Below are 17,596 nucleotides of genomic sequence, written 5' to 3'. Positions count from 1 at the left end.
GGTTCTGCCATTATGGCAGGTTAGATCTCAGTGAGGAAAATATTCCCATGGTCATAGCAGCCTGCTATACGCTGCATAATATTTGTGAAGCTAAGGGAGAAGAGTTTCCCCAGGGGTGGAGCATCGAGGTGGATCGCCTGGCAGCTGATTTTGAGCAGCCAGATACCCGGGCTATTAGAAGAGCTCAAAAGGTGGCTATTTGAATCAGGGATTTGAAGCAGCATTTTGACAATGAGCCCCAGTAATGAGTCTTTCTGTAATAAATTCAGCCAGACTTCGTGTACTTGTCACCTGGAATGACGCCAGTGCTGGATCTGCTCAGTAGCTGGGAAGATGAAGCTGTGCAGTCCCTGCTGTACTCTACCTGTGGGAATTTTGATACCTAGGGGCAGATTTCTCGAGGTGTGTGTGAAAAGGGTTACGCTTGGGACACGGTGCAGTGCACAGCAAAGATCAAGGAGCTGAGGCAGGTGTACCAGAAGGCAAGCCTTCGCTCCAGTGCTATGCTGAAGACCTGCCGTTTCTATAAGCAGCTGGATGCCATCCTCAACGGCGACCCCACCTCCACCACCAAGAGCCCATGGATACTTCAGCAGGGCTGGAGCTGGCAGAAAGTGGACCTAACCCAGAGAGCAAAGTCATTGACGAACCGGGGAGTTAGATAACGAAGTGGAGCCAATGGTGGGTGCATCCAGTCAGGAGCTGTTCTGCACTCTAGAGGAGTCTGGGCAGTCTCAGCAGTTGCACTCCGGTGAGCAAGGAGAGGAGACCCCTGGTAAGTGGTTTTGCTTTGTGAAGTGTGGAGGAGGGTTGAGGGCATAGAAATGTAAAAGCTTGCCTATGTTTCTGTGTGCTGGACACTTCCTTGTGCAGCCAAGCGTTACAGCGGAACAGGGAGTTAATGCACACCAAGATTTCAAGTGAATCCTCCAGAGAGATCGCTAGGAAACTTCTCTGGAGGTACTTGCCAATCCTCTGCCAAAGAGCTGCTTCATTCCTTCCCCCATTGAAGGAAATTTCCCCACACCATTCTGCAATCACTTGCACAGGGACCAAAGTGGCACACAGCAAAGGAGCATAGTGACCGGGTTGGAAGTTGCAAGCATGTAGTAGATGTACCTATGCTTCCCTGCTTACACTCAGGAGTGAGATATCTGCTACAATGACCCCCATCGTGCCTGTGGAAAAGGGTGGGAAAAGTTAGAATATTGTCCCTAGTCAACTGCACAGCAAGCTTTTCATATTGCTTTTCTCCCCATGTACAACGCCCTCTGCTCCAGGGTAAACTCACCATGTTTGGCGTGTTCGCTAACGTGTGCATCTCAAGGGTGAGAAAATGATTGGTATGTTACTAGAGGTGTATTTTACTGTACTGTTTCAATGTTGTATGTATACTTAACAATCATGCTTTTCTGTTTTGTTCCTTGTGCTTCTGAAAATGTGGCCTTCAGAGGCTTCTCCTACTCACCAGTGCAGTGCCTCTACTATATAAGAAAGCACCCAAGACAGAGCAAGGAGAACATGTTCTGGGAGCTGCAGCAATACTCAGATGCAGAAAAGAGGTAACACATGGAGTGGAGAGAAATTGAAAGGCAGGACAGAAAAGAAAATGAGTCCTTCATTAAGGACGCTACAGAGAGGATGATTCAAATTATGGAGGAGCAAACTCAGATGCTGAAGTCCTTCATAATGCTCCAGACTGAGCAAATGTGTTCCTGCCCTCCCCTTCAAAACATTACAAACCCTTTCCTCTGCCATCCCCAAAATCCACCTGTGAATTCCTTTACGCTTTCTGGGACTTCTCTCTTTCTCATTCATTCCACCCCACAGACACCTTTTCAAATGAAAGCCGGACTTACGCACAGCTCTGAAAGTCAGCCCTTCCCTGATCCCTCCTTTCTGACCAAGCATGTGTGTGTGGGAGGGGGTATGTGGGGAGTGTGGTTGTGTGATTAACAAGACTGGGACTTTTCAGCTTGGAAAAGACACGACTAAGGGGAGATATGATAGAGGTCTATAAAATCATGACTGGTGGGGAGAAAGTAAATAAGGAAGTGTTATTTACTCCCTCTCTTAATACAAGAACTAGGGATCGCCAAATGAAATAATTAGGCAGGAGGTTTAAAACAAACAAAAGGAAGTATTTCATCACACAACACACAGTCAACCTGTGGAACTCCTTGCCCGAGGATGCTGTGAAGGCCAAGACTATATCAGGGTTCAAAAAAGAACTAGGTAAATTCATGGAGGGTAGGTCCGTCAATGGCTATTAGCCAGGATGGGCAGGGATTGTGTCCATAGCCTCAGTTTGCCAGAAGCTAGGAATGAGCGACAGGGGATGGATCACTTGATGGTTAGGGTTAGGTAAGTTACTAGAATGCCAAGGGAGTGGAGTAGAGGTGTAGTTGCAATGAAGGAACCAGGCGATGGCATACTTGGACCAGCATGCCAGGCTAGTGTGCTATTTTAAGTACAGGCAGACTAGTCCAGGCTGTCATAGCCTGTTGATGATGTGACTTCCTTCCCCAGAGAGGATCAGTCTTGGGGTCATGGTACATTAGTCTCTGTTAGACAGGTCGTTAACCTCAAAGGTAAAGGACTTCCACCTTTATCTTGATCTTTAAAATTGATGATTCCATCATATCCCACTTTGCAGTGACATCCTGAGGTCTCCAGGCAAATCAGGTGTGAAAACTCCTTGGAAACAGACAATGTGTCTGAGCCAGTTGAAGCGAGGAACACTTTGGACCAAAGTCCCTTTGGTAAAGTCTCACTTCACCTAGGAGTTTTCTTAAAGTATTCATTGTAGCAAACCACATGCAGCATGGATGTGAGGACCCCAAAGATATCAAACACAAAAAACAAAAGTTCTGAAGGTTTCCACAGCCTAGTCTGAGGGTTAAATGGACGTGCTCTAATAGCTGGCCTACTCAAACTGAAAAGGGCCTTGGCACCCATGAAAAAACTGGTTGCAAAAAAACAAAACTTAAAAAAACCAGAAAAGCTGCTATCTTGTACCCATCACCAATTTAAATTAAGACACCTCCTGACAGATGGGACATCAAACAAGATGTGGTTTGCAAACAAGAGAACTGGAGATCTCAGCGGCTGTTACAGTGTAACTGGGTAAAAGATTACATAATTATTTCTCAACAGAAACATTATGTTAAAAGCTTATTAAAAATTCCATTTGAAATAGAAATAATTAAAGTCTATACTAGGTCTTTATTTTGATATGCACTATTTCTCCTACATACTGCCATACACCAGCCCCTTTTGAGTGAGGTTTTGCTTTAGAACTCCTTAATGCAAAGAGGGTAAATTACATCAACTAAACTTCACAGAATTAGTCACCATTTCATATACTACTCAGGGGAGGCAGAGGACAGAAACCTAAGAATGGCCATACTGGGTTAGACTAATGGTCCGTCTAGCCCAGTATACTGTCTTCTGACAGTGGCCAATGCCAGATGCTTCAGGGAGAATGAACACGTCAATTAGCGAGTGATCCATCCCGTATCAATCATTCCTAGCATCTGGCAATCAGAGGCTTAGCCATCTTGGCTAATAGTCATTGATGGACCTGTACTACATAAACTTATCTAATTCTTTTCTGAACCCAGAAGAAAACCCAGACAACTTTCAGTGTTTCAAAGTAATTCAGGTTATCACATAATCAGTCTCTTATTCTGCAATAAACTTTATGTTTAATTCCATTTTCACCGGTAACAACATATTTGAAGAGTACACAATTTGATCATGTGTGTTAGTTTTCTCTTACTCCCCTTTTCCACCAAATGAGCTTCTGTAAAGTTGTGTTCTGTACTAACATAGGTGCCTTCTATTTCTGAGAGCTCATTTATCTCTGGCTCTTCGGACATAAGTTTTGGTGGAAGTCATCTCAAATGTGTTCTCATCATGAGAAAAAACCACTTGTATTCTATTTTCACAATTTTAATCTTTCAAAGTAGCAGGAGGTGGAGAAGTGATGCAAATTCATGAGATACATGAGCAAAACTGAGAGACAGATTCATAGAATCAGGACTCAACATTCGTCAGTCCTGCAGTCTGAGCTTGGGAGTCTGACACTTATTTCCTCATTGTTTTATCATCACTTGCACAGCATGGAAGTGCTTGTTCTCCAACAAGACAGTCAGATTGGGATCCATAGGGAAGGACTGCCCTCTGAAGGCATCAACCGTTTCTTTCTTTAGCTCATAAAACTTTGGATCCAAATGGTAAAGGACAACTCCCTCATATCTTACCACAGCATCGTTTGAACCATAATCACTGCTACTGAACTAGGAGGTAGTGTTCTAAACATAAATAGTTTACCTGAGCCTAAGGTTACCCTAGTTTCCATCTCTGGGGTAAAAATTAAACACTGGATGCCTATTATTTCTACTTAAGATCTAGTCTAATTCTTGGCGATGGTCAGGGTAAATTTTACTTCTCTGGAGCAGAATCCTTTACTACATCACAGAAAATCTCAGTAGTCATACAGTGAGGAATCGCTTCCCCAGCCAAGCATGCCCAGTTTATTTATTTAATCTGGTGGCACAGATATGGGCCTGGTTCACAAGCCGTGTAAGTTACCAAAGGTGGGGTATCTATTAAAAATAGATCTACTGCTGCAGCTAACTCACACAACGGATTTTATTTTATACACATTTGCAGCATCTACAAGGTGTAAACTCAACAAAAATGCCACTTCCATTTTCTCCATCTCTGCAAAGATCTAAACTGCGTTCTGAAATAATAGGCAATGTGCACTTGATTAGGAAAGAGAAATCTTCAGAAGTAACCTCCTGGTAGGCCTGGGCCACAACTGCCTTTCGACCCAAATACATGGGCATTTTGCTTAGTTTCGAATCACTTACTGTGGAATATTGTCCTTGAATCATCTGAGCCAATGTTCACACAAATTATATGATCAAAGTGTTGTTTAATTCCGTTCCTTATTTAGATGTACAATTTAAAAATGCTACTGTTTCTCTGGTTGCACATCCAATAGCTTTGAGTGTTCGTTCCTGACGACTGAATTGCTCTTGAACTTCCTCCATGTCATAATGGAGGTGTAGAAAAAGACACGCACAAAAATAAATTATTGTTTTAGTAAATGGTCATTTGTCTCAAACGCCACAAAAAAACTGAATTTCATCCTATCATAAAAAAACTAATATCCAGTTATGTTATCAAATTCCCTCAGGAAAAAGAGAAAAACCCACAGGCGAATAAGACAGTTTCAGTATCATATACAATGAAATTCCAGGGCATCTTACATCTCATGATGCTAAATTAGAACAGATTTTCCTATTGCACTGTCCTCTGATCCATTCAAACCTTCTTCATTCAGCATCACCTCATTACTATTCAGTCATGTTAGTTACAAAGGTTTTAGCATCATCATAATGGGGAAAATCAGCCAACTTTCCCATCTGGAAACAATCCCAACTCAGATTAAAGCACGGAAAGGTTAATCTGTTTGGGATTCTCTCAAATTCCCCCTCTCAGCCTGTGACACCCATTTCCAACCCCAACGAGTCTGATTTAGGATCAAAGCCTGATACCTAAGCACAGAGAGCTGAGAAAGCTGCTTCATGTGACACTTTGGGAGCTGGAGGGATAGAACATGGGGAGGAGACGCTATTGTGGCTCACTCAGAAGCCAGCGCTGTTGGAGTGGCAGGAGATTCATGATGGTGATTGGAAAGGAATCCCTCTGACTCATACCATCTCCTCTGGATATCACAGATGCTGAAATGATCCTTTTTTTCTACCTTTCCTCCTGCCTTTTTGTTGCATCTCACTATATTCTAAATAAGAAAACTGGTAGAAAAAAACTACCTGCTATTCAGCACAACCACAAACAATGTCAGAACAACTGGGAATAAGAATCTTGTCCCAACCAGGAAATCTGATGACTAACATTCACTTTGCAATGCGATGCTCAGGGTTTATCTAGACTAGGAAGAGTGATGGAGATCAGGTGAGCACAAGGGGAAAGATAACCACAACCACCGCAGCTGGGTTATGTCTGCCCTGAAAAGATAGTTGTGTTTTTACATCAAAATAGCTAATTTGAGCAATTTAGGCCGTGTCTATATTAGAGACCTTACAGCGGCACAGCTGGATTGATGCAGTCACGCTAGTGTAAAATCTCTTGTGTAGTCGCTCTATGCTGGCGGGAGAGAGCTCTCCCGTTGACATAATTAAACCACCCCCATCGAGTGGCGATAGCTATGTGCGCGGGAGAAGCTCTTCCACTGACATAGCGCTGTGTACACTGCCAATTATGCCGGCAAAACTTATGTTACTCGGGGTGTGTGGTTTTTTCACACCCCTGTGCAACATAAGTTTTGTTGACATAAGTGGTAGTGTAGACATGTCCTAACTCAATGTACAGTTCTAGTGGAGACAAGGCACAGATAGTTTTTATCTCACTGTAGCTAGATGAGGTCAACCCTCTCTCTCCCAACTCGGACTGATGGACATTTCTGCCAGGAGGAACACACATTCCCATAACTCATAAGACAAAAGGAGTTGATAGAAAGGATCGGAGGATTCACCCCAAAGTAAGGTGAACTGCAAAAGATAGAAGGTGGCAACTCACCAGAAGGGAGCTGAGAGACAACAGTAAAGGAAATGGTGCAATCGACCTTAAAGACCAATATGTGGGAATTAGCCAATGTATTAGAAACACCAAACAACCAACCCAACAAAAAACCCATAACAAAAAAGAAACAAAAAATCTTTGGGCAGCCCTACTGAATACAAGCATAGTGTTATTCGCGTGTGTGGATTCTCTGATGTGAGACAAGCTGTGAGCTATAACTGAAGCCTTTACCGCACTGAGGGCATCTGAAGGGTTTCTCTCCAGTGTGGATTCTCTGATGTATGATAAGCTCGGAGCTCCGAATGAAGCTTTTCTCGCACTCACAGCAAGTGTAGGGTCTTTCTCCTGTGTGGATTCTCTTATGTATGATGAGCTCTGAGCTCCGACTGAAGCTTTTCCCACAGTCAGGGCAGCTATAGGGTGTTTCCCCTGTGTGGATTCTGTGATGTGCAGCAAGGTTTGATCGCCGATTGAAGCTTTTCCCACACTCAGGACATGTGTATGGTTTCTCTCCCGTATGGATTCTCTGATGTGTGATAAGGTTTGAGTGCCAACTGAAGCTTTTCCCGCACTCAGGGCACGTGTAGGGGGTCTCCCCTGTGTGGCTTCTCTGATGTGTGATCATCTGTGAACTATCAGTGAAGCTTTTCCCACACACAGGGCATGAGTAGGGTCTTTCTCCTGTGTGGATTCTCCGATGTGAGACAAGATGTGAGCTGTAACGGAAGCCTTTCCCGCACTCAGGGCATCTATAGGGTCTCTCTCCAGTGTGGATTCTCTGGTGCTTACTAAGATCTGAGCTCCGAGTGAAACTTTTCCCGCACTCTGGGCACGCGTAAGGTCTCTCTCCTGTGTGGATTCTCTGATGTCTGATCAGCTCTGAGCTCCGACTGAAGCTTTTCCCACAATCACAGCATGTGTAGGGTTTCTCACCTGTGTGGCTTCTATGATGCATGATAAGGTTTGAGCTACGACTGAAGCTTTTCCCACACTCAGGACATGTGTACGGTTTCTCTCCTGTGTGGGTTCTCTGATGTGTGATAAGCTGTGAACTATGACTGAAGCTTTTCCCGCACTCAGGGCACAAATAGGATCTCTCTCCTGTGTGGATTCTCCGATGCGAGACCAGCTGTGACTTAGAACTTAAGCTTTTCCCGCACTCAGGGCATGAATAGGGCCTCTCTCCTGTGTGGATTCTCTGATGCGAGACAAGCTGTGAGCTAGAAGTGAAGCCTTTCCCGCACTCAAGGCATGAATAGGGTCTCTCTCCTGTGTGGATTCGTCGATGTGTGACAAGCTGTGAGCTATAAATGAAGTCTTTCCCGCACTCAGTACATCTGAAGGGTCTCTCTCCAGTGTGGATTCTCTGGTGCTTATTAAGCTCTGAGCTCCGAATGAAGGTTTTCCCGCACTCACAGCAAGTGTAGGGTCTTTCTCCTGTGTGGATTCTCCTATGTATCATAAGCTCTGAGCTCCGACTGAAGCCTTTCCCACACTCATGGCAAGTGTAGGGTTTCTCCCCTGTGTGGATTCTGTGATGTGTGATAAGGTTTGAGCTGCGACTGAAGCTTTTCCCACACTCGGGGCATGCGTATGGTCTCTCTCCAGTGTGGATTCTCTGATGGATGATAAAGACTGAGTTATGTTTGAAGGTTTTCCCACACTCCAGGCAGATGTAGGGTGTTTCTCCTGTGTTGATTCTCTCATGTCTAATAAGGTCTGAGCCTCTACTGAACTTTTTCTCTGATCTGTTTTGACTCTCACAGTTGTTTGCCTGTGCACAACTCCAGGAAACATTCCCTTTGGATCTTTCTGAGAATGTCCCATGTGCTTCTACTTGCTCAGCATCGTCTTGTTGAGGATTCTCCACCTCATTCGCCATCCCATCATCTGCTAGGATAGAGAGAGAAACCAGACATAGGTCACTCCCTTTGCCAGAGAAAAAGGGAACCTCAGAGAGAGGAATGGAAAAAAGGGGGGAACAAACGAAAGTGAGTGATGGAGAGATCAAACAAAGAAAGAGCTAAATCTCCCCCAAACCTTTCCCCAAAGGAGAGAGATGGGGGGATCAATTCTGGGTCTAAATCTAAACCAAACACTCAGGGAGAAAGTAGACTGGGGAGTGAGCTACTGTCAGGCATGAGTCAGGACAGGTAGGAAGCCGTAAGTGAAGTCTGCCATGAGGATGCCACATCTCCTTAAAACAATCCTGAACTCAGAGAGCTCACAAGGGCTTCGCAGGAATCCCAAATATTTCCTTAATTCAGGGACAGATTTTGAGTTGGTTCAACTGATTCCTCACCTGTGCAGGTATCTCTTAGGGTCTCTCTTTCCTCAGAGTCCTGGAGGTCTTGGACCCATGGCTCCTCCACTCGCTCCAGCCAGGAGATCACATCAGGTTTGGAAACTGGAAACCCTGCACAAGTGACAGAAAACGAGCGAGATCAACTGAATTTGCAGGATACTTGTGTCACATTCTGGGGGTGCAATCCAGACCCCCGAAAGGTTGTTTCACCACCTGCCCTGTAATCCTGGGTTCCTCACAATGCTTTGCTGTTGTAGCTCCTAACCTGGGCTGCGGAGAAACAGCCTACCAGCGTGCAGGTCACACCCTGAGTGTTTGTGTAAGGCTACAGCCCTGGCCCAGCAGCCTGTCAACAACATTCCAGTCCCACTCTGGCCTCCACCGGCCTGGGTTACGACGTGCAGGGTGGCCCCAACAAACTCCCCGGCCCAAATTTCCCCCAAAACACGTGTTCTGCACTGGCCAGCCCTCTCCTGGATAGTTCACATAAGAGAGGTCTTTTGCCCATCAAGGGACCAATATTTAAGAATTTGCTACTTTAACTGGAGTTAGCAAACACTTCAGTTTGAACACAACACTGGATTCGTTTTGATTACAAATAAAACAAGTTTATTTAACTACAAAGAGAGAGATTTGAAGTGAGTACAAGCATAAAGTATTAAAAAGTCAGAAATGGTTACAAGAGAAATAAAGATAAAATGTTTTCTAAAACTTAACAAGCACAACTTCGTTCAAGGTAAAATCCTTAGCACGTGTTCCCAGGGTTGACCAAATTGTCAGGTCAGGATCTCCACCAAAGTCAAAGGGCTGGTTCCTTTGTCTTCTTCTCCTGCCCCCTCCCTGCCCTTAAACCTAAGAAGTGCCTTGGTGTGTTTTTGCCTCTCTCTTATATAGTCCAGTCACCCTTTGAAGTGGATTCTACTCAGGATTGCCCCTCAAAGCAAAGTTTATTCAAACAGCAAAGAAGGTGACCTGGAGTCTAGCTGTGAAGGTGGAGCCAGGCTCATTCGTCTCCCCTGCGTATGCTGAAATGCAGATTTGCCTTTGCTCCTGCCATTTCCTCCTCTTGCTGTCTCAAGGACCCTGTTACTTATATGCCAGCTGAGGTACGCACACGGTCCGTTGTTTAGGTTAGACTGGGTTAACAACTTTTGCCTAGTCATGGCTGTGTGGGTTTGAACATCTACTATCATCATCATCATACAGGCGGAATTCATAACTTTGCATACAATGTTGTTGCAAACATTTCAAGGCATAAAGTCAGACAGGTTACAAGAAAAATACTTATAAAAATGCTTACTAGCATTTACTTTAAAAACTATCTTAGTTGCAGAGCAAACTTTCTCACCACATGTTTTAGCAGATTACTAACAAAACTCCCAGGTCAGAAACCCTCCCTCAGCATACAACCGCTCTTTCTTTTTATTTTCTCAGGTGCAGGGAATCAGGTGGGCAGGGAGAAGGGAAGGTGCCTGGGGGTGTTTGTCATTCCTTTTCATAGTTTTGGTCCCCCTCTTGAAAAACATTTATAGCTGAGAACCAGGAGACAGAGTCCATGTGGAAGGATATTCCCTGTTGTTTTTTTCCCCCACCTCTTTGAGCTTCCTTTGTTTTCCCTTCCAGCTCGATGACTGTTTCCTGCTTAAATGCAAATTAAGGCAAACACACATCCCTTTATTTAGGAGTGACCTCTTTGCCACTTGGCGTGGAGAGCTCACCTCGCATCTTCCCAGCTGACCATGGCGGCTCCACATGGCAAACACTCTCCCGCTTGGACCAATGTGGAGCTTGTTGGATCTGCTCAGTATATGGGGAGAGGAGGCTGTCCAGTCCCAGCTGTGCTCCAGCCATAGGAACTTTGATACCTACGGGCACATTTCTCTTGGCTTCTGTGAGAAGAGCTAATAATTGGGACACAGTGCCATGCAGAGTGAAGATAAAGGAGCAGAGGCAGGCGTACCAGAAGGCAAGGGAAGCAAACTGTTGCTCTGGTGCTGCACCATAGACCTGCCAGTTCTATAAGAAGCTAGACACTATCATTGGCTGCAACCCCACCTCCACCGCCAAGAGCCCTGTGGATACTTTGGCGTGGCTGAACGCAGCGTCAAGTGGACCTAACGCTGATGACAAAGTCATGGATGAGGAGGTGGAGCGAGCAGATGATGTGTAGCCCACGGCTGGGTCGTCATGTGGGATGGCGAGTCATTCTGGAGGTGTCTAGCCAGTCCCAGGAGTCCCACTCTAACGAGCAAGACGCAGGAGAAGAGACCCCTGGTAAGTGATTTTTTGAGTTGATGCTGCACGGTTATGATGGCCAACTTTCCTTTGCTTTGTGTAGTGCGGAAGTGGATGAGGGGACAGAAATGTACAAGACTGTGTTTCTGTGTGCTTGGTATGTTACAAGATGTGTATTTTACTGTAATGATTCGATGTTGTGTGTGAACTAACAATCATGCATTTAGGTAATTCTTGTTCTTCTGCAGATATGACCTTCAGGGGAAGCCTCCTACACACTGGCGGAGTGCCTCTGCCAGATAAGTGACCAAGACAGAGCAAAGACGACATATTTTGGGAGGTGCTACAATCCCTCCTTGTGATTTTCTGCCCCGTCCCCCAGGCTTCACAAAACATGGCTGTAGTTTGGGAGGCAGGGGTCAGCAGCGACCTCAGAAACGGCAAACCTCAGGCACTGGAGAGCAGCAGCAACAGAGGGTTGGGGGAAGGAAAATGTTGTACTGGTCACACGCCATCACAAGCACACATACACGTCTGAGCCACTTCTGCTAAGACTTGCAGTTTGGGATGGGGAAGGCTGGTCCCCAACATTCAGACAACATCCATATAACAAAGGGGAGGTGGGCATGGCCCCTTAGCCACCTCCGGTTCCACTGCGGGTGACCCCCCGCCCACTGCAGATGGTCCAGCGCCCCTGCCCCTGGCCATACTCAGCATAGGTGGGACAGCAAACCGGTTCAGTAAATACCTTGTAGAAATGAAAATGTTCCACTTTATACTGGCATGGATTCAGGGGAGTGATTTTTATATAGCAATTCTGCACTACAGCCTGGGTCTGCCCTGACAATGGTTCCTTTGTGCTTTGCATGTGTTATAGCTGAAAGTGTGGCCTTCAACTCTTCCTCCACACTGGGGGAGAGGCTCTCCCAGACAAGATGGAGGCAAAAGAGAACATGTGATATGTTTAATGAGATAATGAATGCCTCTGGAACAGTGGACACAGAACATAAGAATGGCTGTACTGGGTCAGACCAAAGGTCCATCCAGCCCAGTATCTGGTCTGCCAACAGTGGCCAATGCCAGGTGCCCCAGGGGGAGTGAACCTAACAGGTAATGATCAAGTGATCTCTCTCCTGCCGTCCATCTCCACCCTCTGACAAACAGAGGCTAGGGACACCATTCCTTACCCATCCTGGCTAACAGCCATAAATGGACTTAACCTCAATGAATTTATCCAGTTCTCTTTTAAACCCTATTATAGTCCTAGCCTTCACAACCTCCTCAGGCAAGGAGTTCCATGGTTGACTGTGCTCTGTGTGAAGAACAACTTCCTTTTATTTGTTTTAAACCTGCTGCCTATTAATTTGATTTGGTGGCCCCTAGTTCTTACATTATGGGAACAAGTAAATAACTTTTCCTTATTCACTTTCTCCACCCCACTCATGATTTTATATATCTCTATCATATCTCCCCTTAGTGTCCTCTTTTGCAAGATGAAAAGTCCTAGTCTCATTAATCTCTCCTCATATGGGACCCGTTCCAAACCCCTAATCATTTTAGTTACCCTTCTCTGAACCTTTTCTAATGCCAATATATCTTTTTTGACATGAGGAGACCACCTCTGTACGCAATATTCAAGATGTGGGCGTACCATGGATTTATATAAGGGCAATATGATATTCTCTGTTTTATTCTCTATCCCTTTTTTAATGATTCCTAACATCCTGTTTGTTTTGACTGCCACTGCACACTGTGTGGACGTCTTCAGAGAACTATCCACGATGACTCCAAGATCTCTTTCCTGATTAGTTGTAGCTAAATTAGCCCCCATCATATTGTATGTATAGAATGCATTACTTTACATTTATCCACGTTACATTTCATTTGCCATTTTGTTGCCCAATCACTTCGTTTTGAGAGATCTTTTTGAAGTTCTGCACAGTCTGCTGTGGTCTTAACTATCTTGAGCAGTTTAGTATCGTCTGCAAACTTTGCCACCTCACTGATTAACCCCTTCTCCAGATCATTTATGAATAAGTTGAATAGGATTGGTCCTAGGACTGACCCTTGGGGAACACCACTAGTTACCCCTCTCCATTCTGAAAATTTACCATTTATTCCTACCCTTTGTTCCCTGTCTTTTAACCAGTTCTCAATCCATGAAAGGATCTTCCCTCTTATCCCATGACAACTTAACTTACGTAAGAGCCTTTGGTGAGGGACCTTGTCAAAGGCTTTCTGGAAATCTAAGTACATTACATCCACTGGATCCCCCTTGTCCACATGTTTGTTGAGCCCTTCAAAGAACTCTAATAGATTAGTAACACGCAATTTCCCTTTACTGAAACCATGTTGACTATTGCCCATCATTTTATGTTCTTCTGTGTGTCTGACAATTTTATTCTTTACTATGGTTTCAGCTAGTTTACCCAGCAAAAGGGCGTGGAGGATTGCTCTCAGAAAAAATGGACATGGCATTCATCCCAGGAGAATGCCCATGGCACGCCCCAGGAGATGCTGGGGATTCCGAAGGAACAGACAGACATTTTGAGGCAGCTGGTTGACCTTCGGGAGAAAACCCGAGGTTCATCCCCTTCTTTAGCCCCTGTAGAGCAACATTCCAACATCACTGTACTTCCCCCTGCTCCCCTACCCCACCTCCCACTAGGCAAGGGGGGCACTGTAACATCCCTTCCACTCAGTCCCAGAGGAGGCTGCCAAGAATAACAGCTGCACAGATGCTGATGTATGACAGGCAAGGCCACTGTGCTTTTAAAGAAGAGATGAATGTGTTTTCCCCACTCCCAATTTTATTCCATCATCTTTCCAAGATTTAATTCTTGGACAGATCTTTCAGTGTTCATATCTATGTGCAATAAAAGTATGTCTTGAAAATAAAATCATCTTTATTAATTCAAAGCAAGGGGGGGGAAGATATGTATGAGAACAAAACAGCAGTCAAAGCAAGTTTCAGACGATGGGTAAGCACGATACAGAATAGCAGCGTGCATTATTGTGAGTCATTACTAAACTGGGGTTTCAAACCCTCCCTGAGACACATTGCTCCACACTGAGCTCTTCTTAGAGCCCTGGTATTTGGCTGCTCAAAATTAGCAGATAGGGGTGGGGTGTGGAGGAAACTTCTCTCCCTTTGCTTCACATATATTATGAAGATAACAACAAGCAGCTATAATCATGAGGATTTCCCCCCACATCCCCACAGGGTCTAACCTAGTGAGCAAACTGCACCAGCGACCCTTCAAACGGCCAAAGTCACATTCAGCCACCGTTCTGCACTTGCTGAACCTATTATTGAACCAATCTTTGCTGCTGCCCAGGTGTCCGGCTTCATGAGCCACAGGAATAAGGGATAGGCTGTGTCTCCCAGTATCACTATTGGCATTTCAATGTCACCAAGGGTGCTTTTGCAGTCTGGAAAGAAAGTCCCTGCTTGCAGCTTTCTGAACAGACCTATGTTCTTAAAGATGCGCGTCATGCACCTCCCCAGACCATCCCACGTTCATGTCAGTAAAATGCCCCCGCTGATTCACCAGCGCTTGCAACACCATAGAAAAGTATCTCTCTCTGTTTATGTACTCTGTGGCAATCTGGTCTGGTGCCAAGATAGGGATATGCGTGCCGTCTATCACCCCACTGCAGTTAGGGAACCCCATTGCGGCAAAATAGAAATTGTCATTTGTATGATACCATACTACGACTCTTACAAGAGGAACTTTAGAACTTAGAAATATTCAGACATGGTGTTTATGGGAATGAACATATTTCAGAATGCATAGCTTCCAATGCCAGAAGCATTGAGAAATAGATCTTTGCTTCCTTGGAAAGAATTTTTGGGCGCTGACTATATATACTTTTCTGTAACTCTCTATTCAGTGTAAAAATTATAACACTCACCCAGAGAAAGAAATGACCTTTGGGGAATAGTTCGTCACGTTTGGGTACCACATTTCAGGAAAGATCTGGACGAACTGGAGAAAGTCCAGAGAAGAGCAACAAAAATGATTAAAGGTCTAGAAAACATGACCTATGAGGGCAAGCTGAAAAAAATAGGTTTGTTTAGTCCGGAGAAGAGAAGACTGAGAGGGGATATAACAGTTTTCGAGTATATAAAAGGTTGTTACAAGGAGGAGGGAGACAAATTGTTCTCCTTAACCTTTGAGGAGAGGACAAGCAGCAATGGGCTTAAATTGCAGCAAGGGAGGTTCAGGTTGGACATTAGGAAAAACTTCCTAACTGTCAGGGTGGTTAAGCACCAGAATAAATTGCCTATGGAGGTTGTGGAATTTCCATCACTGGACATTTTTAAGAGCAGGTTAGACAAACACAGGCAGGGATGATTAGATAGGGTGACCAGATGTCCCGATTTTATAGGGACAATCCCTATTTTTGGGTCTTTTTCTTATATAGGCTCCTATTACCCACCCCCGTCCCGATTTTTCACACTTGCTGTCTGGTCACCCTATGATTAGAGAATATTTAGTCCTGCCATGATTGCAAGGGACTGGACTTGATGACCTCTTGCGGTCCCCTCCTGTCCTATGAGTCTGTGAAAACCATCCAGTATGTCCTACACATTGCCCAGAGTCACTATTCTTCTTAGCAGAAGGCGATTAATGGCCCTGCCTACTTGAATCGCAGCAACCCCCAGGGTGGATTTACTGACTCCAAACAGATTCCCCAATGACTAGTAGCAGTCTGGAGTCTCAAGCTTCCACACAGCAATCGCCACTCGCTTCTCCACTGTCAGAGCAGGTCTCATTTTCATGTTGCTACACTTCAGGGCTGGGGAGAGCTCCGCATACAGTTCCTGGAAAGCGGCCTTGCGCATACAAAAGTTCTGCAGCCACTGCTCGTAATCCCATACCGGAATAAAGATGCAATCCCACTAGTCAGTGCTTGTTTCTCAGGACCGAAACCAGCCCTCCACTATGTTCAGCTGCTGGGTGACTGTTTCGTTCCATGGTTTCCAGCACTGCTACTTGAAGGACATGGTCATCTTCTGCGCGGCAGTTCCTCTCTCAGCTCTGGAAATATCCTACAGGATAAGGCAGGTGTGGTGTCTGCAACGCTCACCACAATACTGCACAGCTGAGTGGGGTCCATGCTTCTCTGGAGACGGCATACACAAGGCTATGGCAGCCTTTTGAAAAAAAGGTGCAAAATACTATGGGCTGCAGATGCAATCAGGGGAGGGAGAAAACGGCATCATGGGATGTTGGAGCCGTGTTTCCAGTCACCCCTGTGAGAATGTTTTGATCCCATGAGGCATTGCAATCCCTTCCAAAAAACCCCTGCGGCGAGTTGCACTGCTCCCTGCATCAATGCAATCGCTGCTAGTGAGGACGCACTCCACCGACACAAGGAGTGTGGTGTTTACATGCACAACCAACTTAACTCTGGCGGTAGGATGTTGACTTAAGTTTGTAGTAAAAGACATGACTTACGCCTACACTGCAATGTATACACTACCAAGGGTTAGCAGGACCCAAATCTACACAACTTGAAACTGCCATCCCAGGGCCTGAGTGTCCACACTGCATATTGAACCTAAGTAATAAGAATTTTTGAGCCTAAGTCCCACATCAGGGCTCCAGGATCTACACTGCAATACGCAGACCCAAGTCCAACTAACCATATCCCAGACTTCCTAGGGCCCTCCCAAAATATGGCCACTCCAGCTCATTGTTACTAATGGAATGTGGAAAAAGTGACTGTCCGCCCCTGCATGTCACAGGAAGTTATAGAAACGCACCAACCCATCCTGTTGAGCTGTCATTTTGATCTGCTTGCACCCAGGAACAGGAGCCAGCAACATGGAGGAGTGGAGCTTCCTTGAGATGATGGTGGGCATTCCAGCGGTATTTTTTGATCCACTGAAGGTACCTGATGGTGTCAATGACAGAGCAGGAGGTTGACAATACAGACATGGAAGACTGGAATTGGCTGATGCTGCTTGTGACTCTTGCTGTAGGATCTGATGCCCGCTACACAGATCAGCACTTCCGGAGCAGGAGAATAATGTACTAGAGAAGGCTCCTATTCCACCGAGGGTGAGTAACGAGCAGTACCTACATAGGCGGAGGGTGAGAGGAAGACGACGGGACTGTGGAGTGGAGGACCTTTGCACCAAATGAGCTGTCTGCCACAGAACCAAACGCTGTAGCGTAATGAGAAGAAAAGATGTGTATCCACCTCCACATGGTCGCCTCATACATGTCCGTAAGAGGCACGTCCTGGAGTGCGGCAGTAGTCGATGCTGGCACGCTCATGGAATAGGCCCATATCCCACCTGGTTGGGACCATCCTGATAATTGACAGCAGAGCTCAATTCACTCTGAGACCCATTTCGAGACTCTCTGGGTGGATATGGCCTGCCCTTTAATTCTCTACGCTATGGCAACAAATAGCTGGAGAGATTTC

At 45.4% G+C, this 17,596-nt stretch overlaps 2 protein-coding genes across 14 annotated transcripts in view; one reads left to right on the top strand and one right to left on the bottom strand.

Moving 5' to 3' along the window:
• LOC135976036 (nascent polypeptide-associated complex subunit alpha, muscle-specific form-like) overlaps positions 1-17,596 on the top strand; it is a 1,165,876-nt gene that overhangs the window by 1,032,375 nt on the left and 115,905 nt on the right. The window lies entirely within an intron of this gene.
• Positions 1-17,596, bottom strand: part of LOC101945171 (zinc finger protein 420-like) — a 124,774-nt gene that overhangs the window by 60,246 nt on the left and 46,932 nt on the right. For 5 of the 13 annotated variants that reach the window (XM_065569653.1, XM_065569652.1, XM_065569657.1 and 2 more), the window contains 2 exons: positions 8,918-9,031; positions 3,688-8,508 (listed from right to left, as the gene is read on the bottom strand). The exons of 2 other annotated variants lie outside the window; for them this stretch is intronic. In XM_065569653.1, the coding sequence (XP_065425725.1) occupies positions 6,785-8,508; positions 8,918-9,031 (1,838 nt within the window). In that variant the 3' untranslated portion in view covers positions 3,688-6,784. Of the gene's footprint in view, positions 1-3,687; positions 8,567-8,917; positions 9,032-17,596 lie in introns of those variants that run through there. 6 more of the 13 variants (XM_065569651.1, XM_065569654.1, XM_065569656.1 and 3 more) reach the window with 4 other exon arrangements.

The sequence above is a fragment of the Chrysemys picta genome, chromosome 16 (genome assembly GCF_011386835.1).
Source record: "Chrysemys picta bellii isolate R12L10 chromosome 16, ASM1138683v2, whole genome shotgun sequence".
Taxonomy (NCBI): Eukaryota; Metazoa; Chordata; order Testudines; family Emydidae; genus Chrysemys; species Chrysemys picta.
This window is presented reverse-complemented; position numbering and strand designations above follow the sequence as displayed.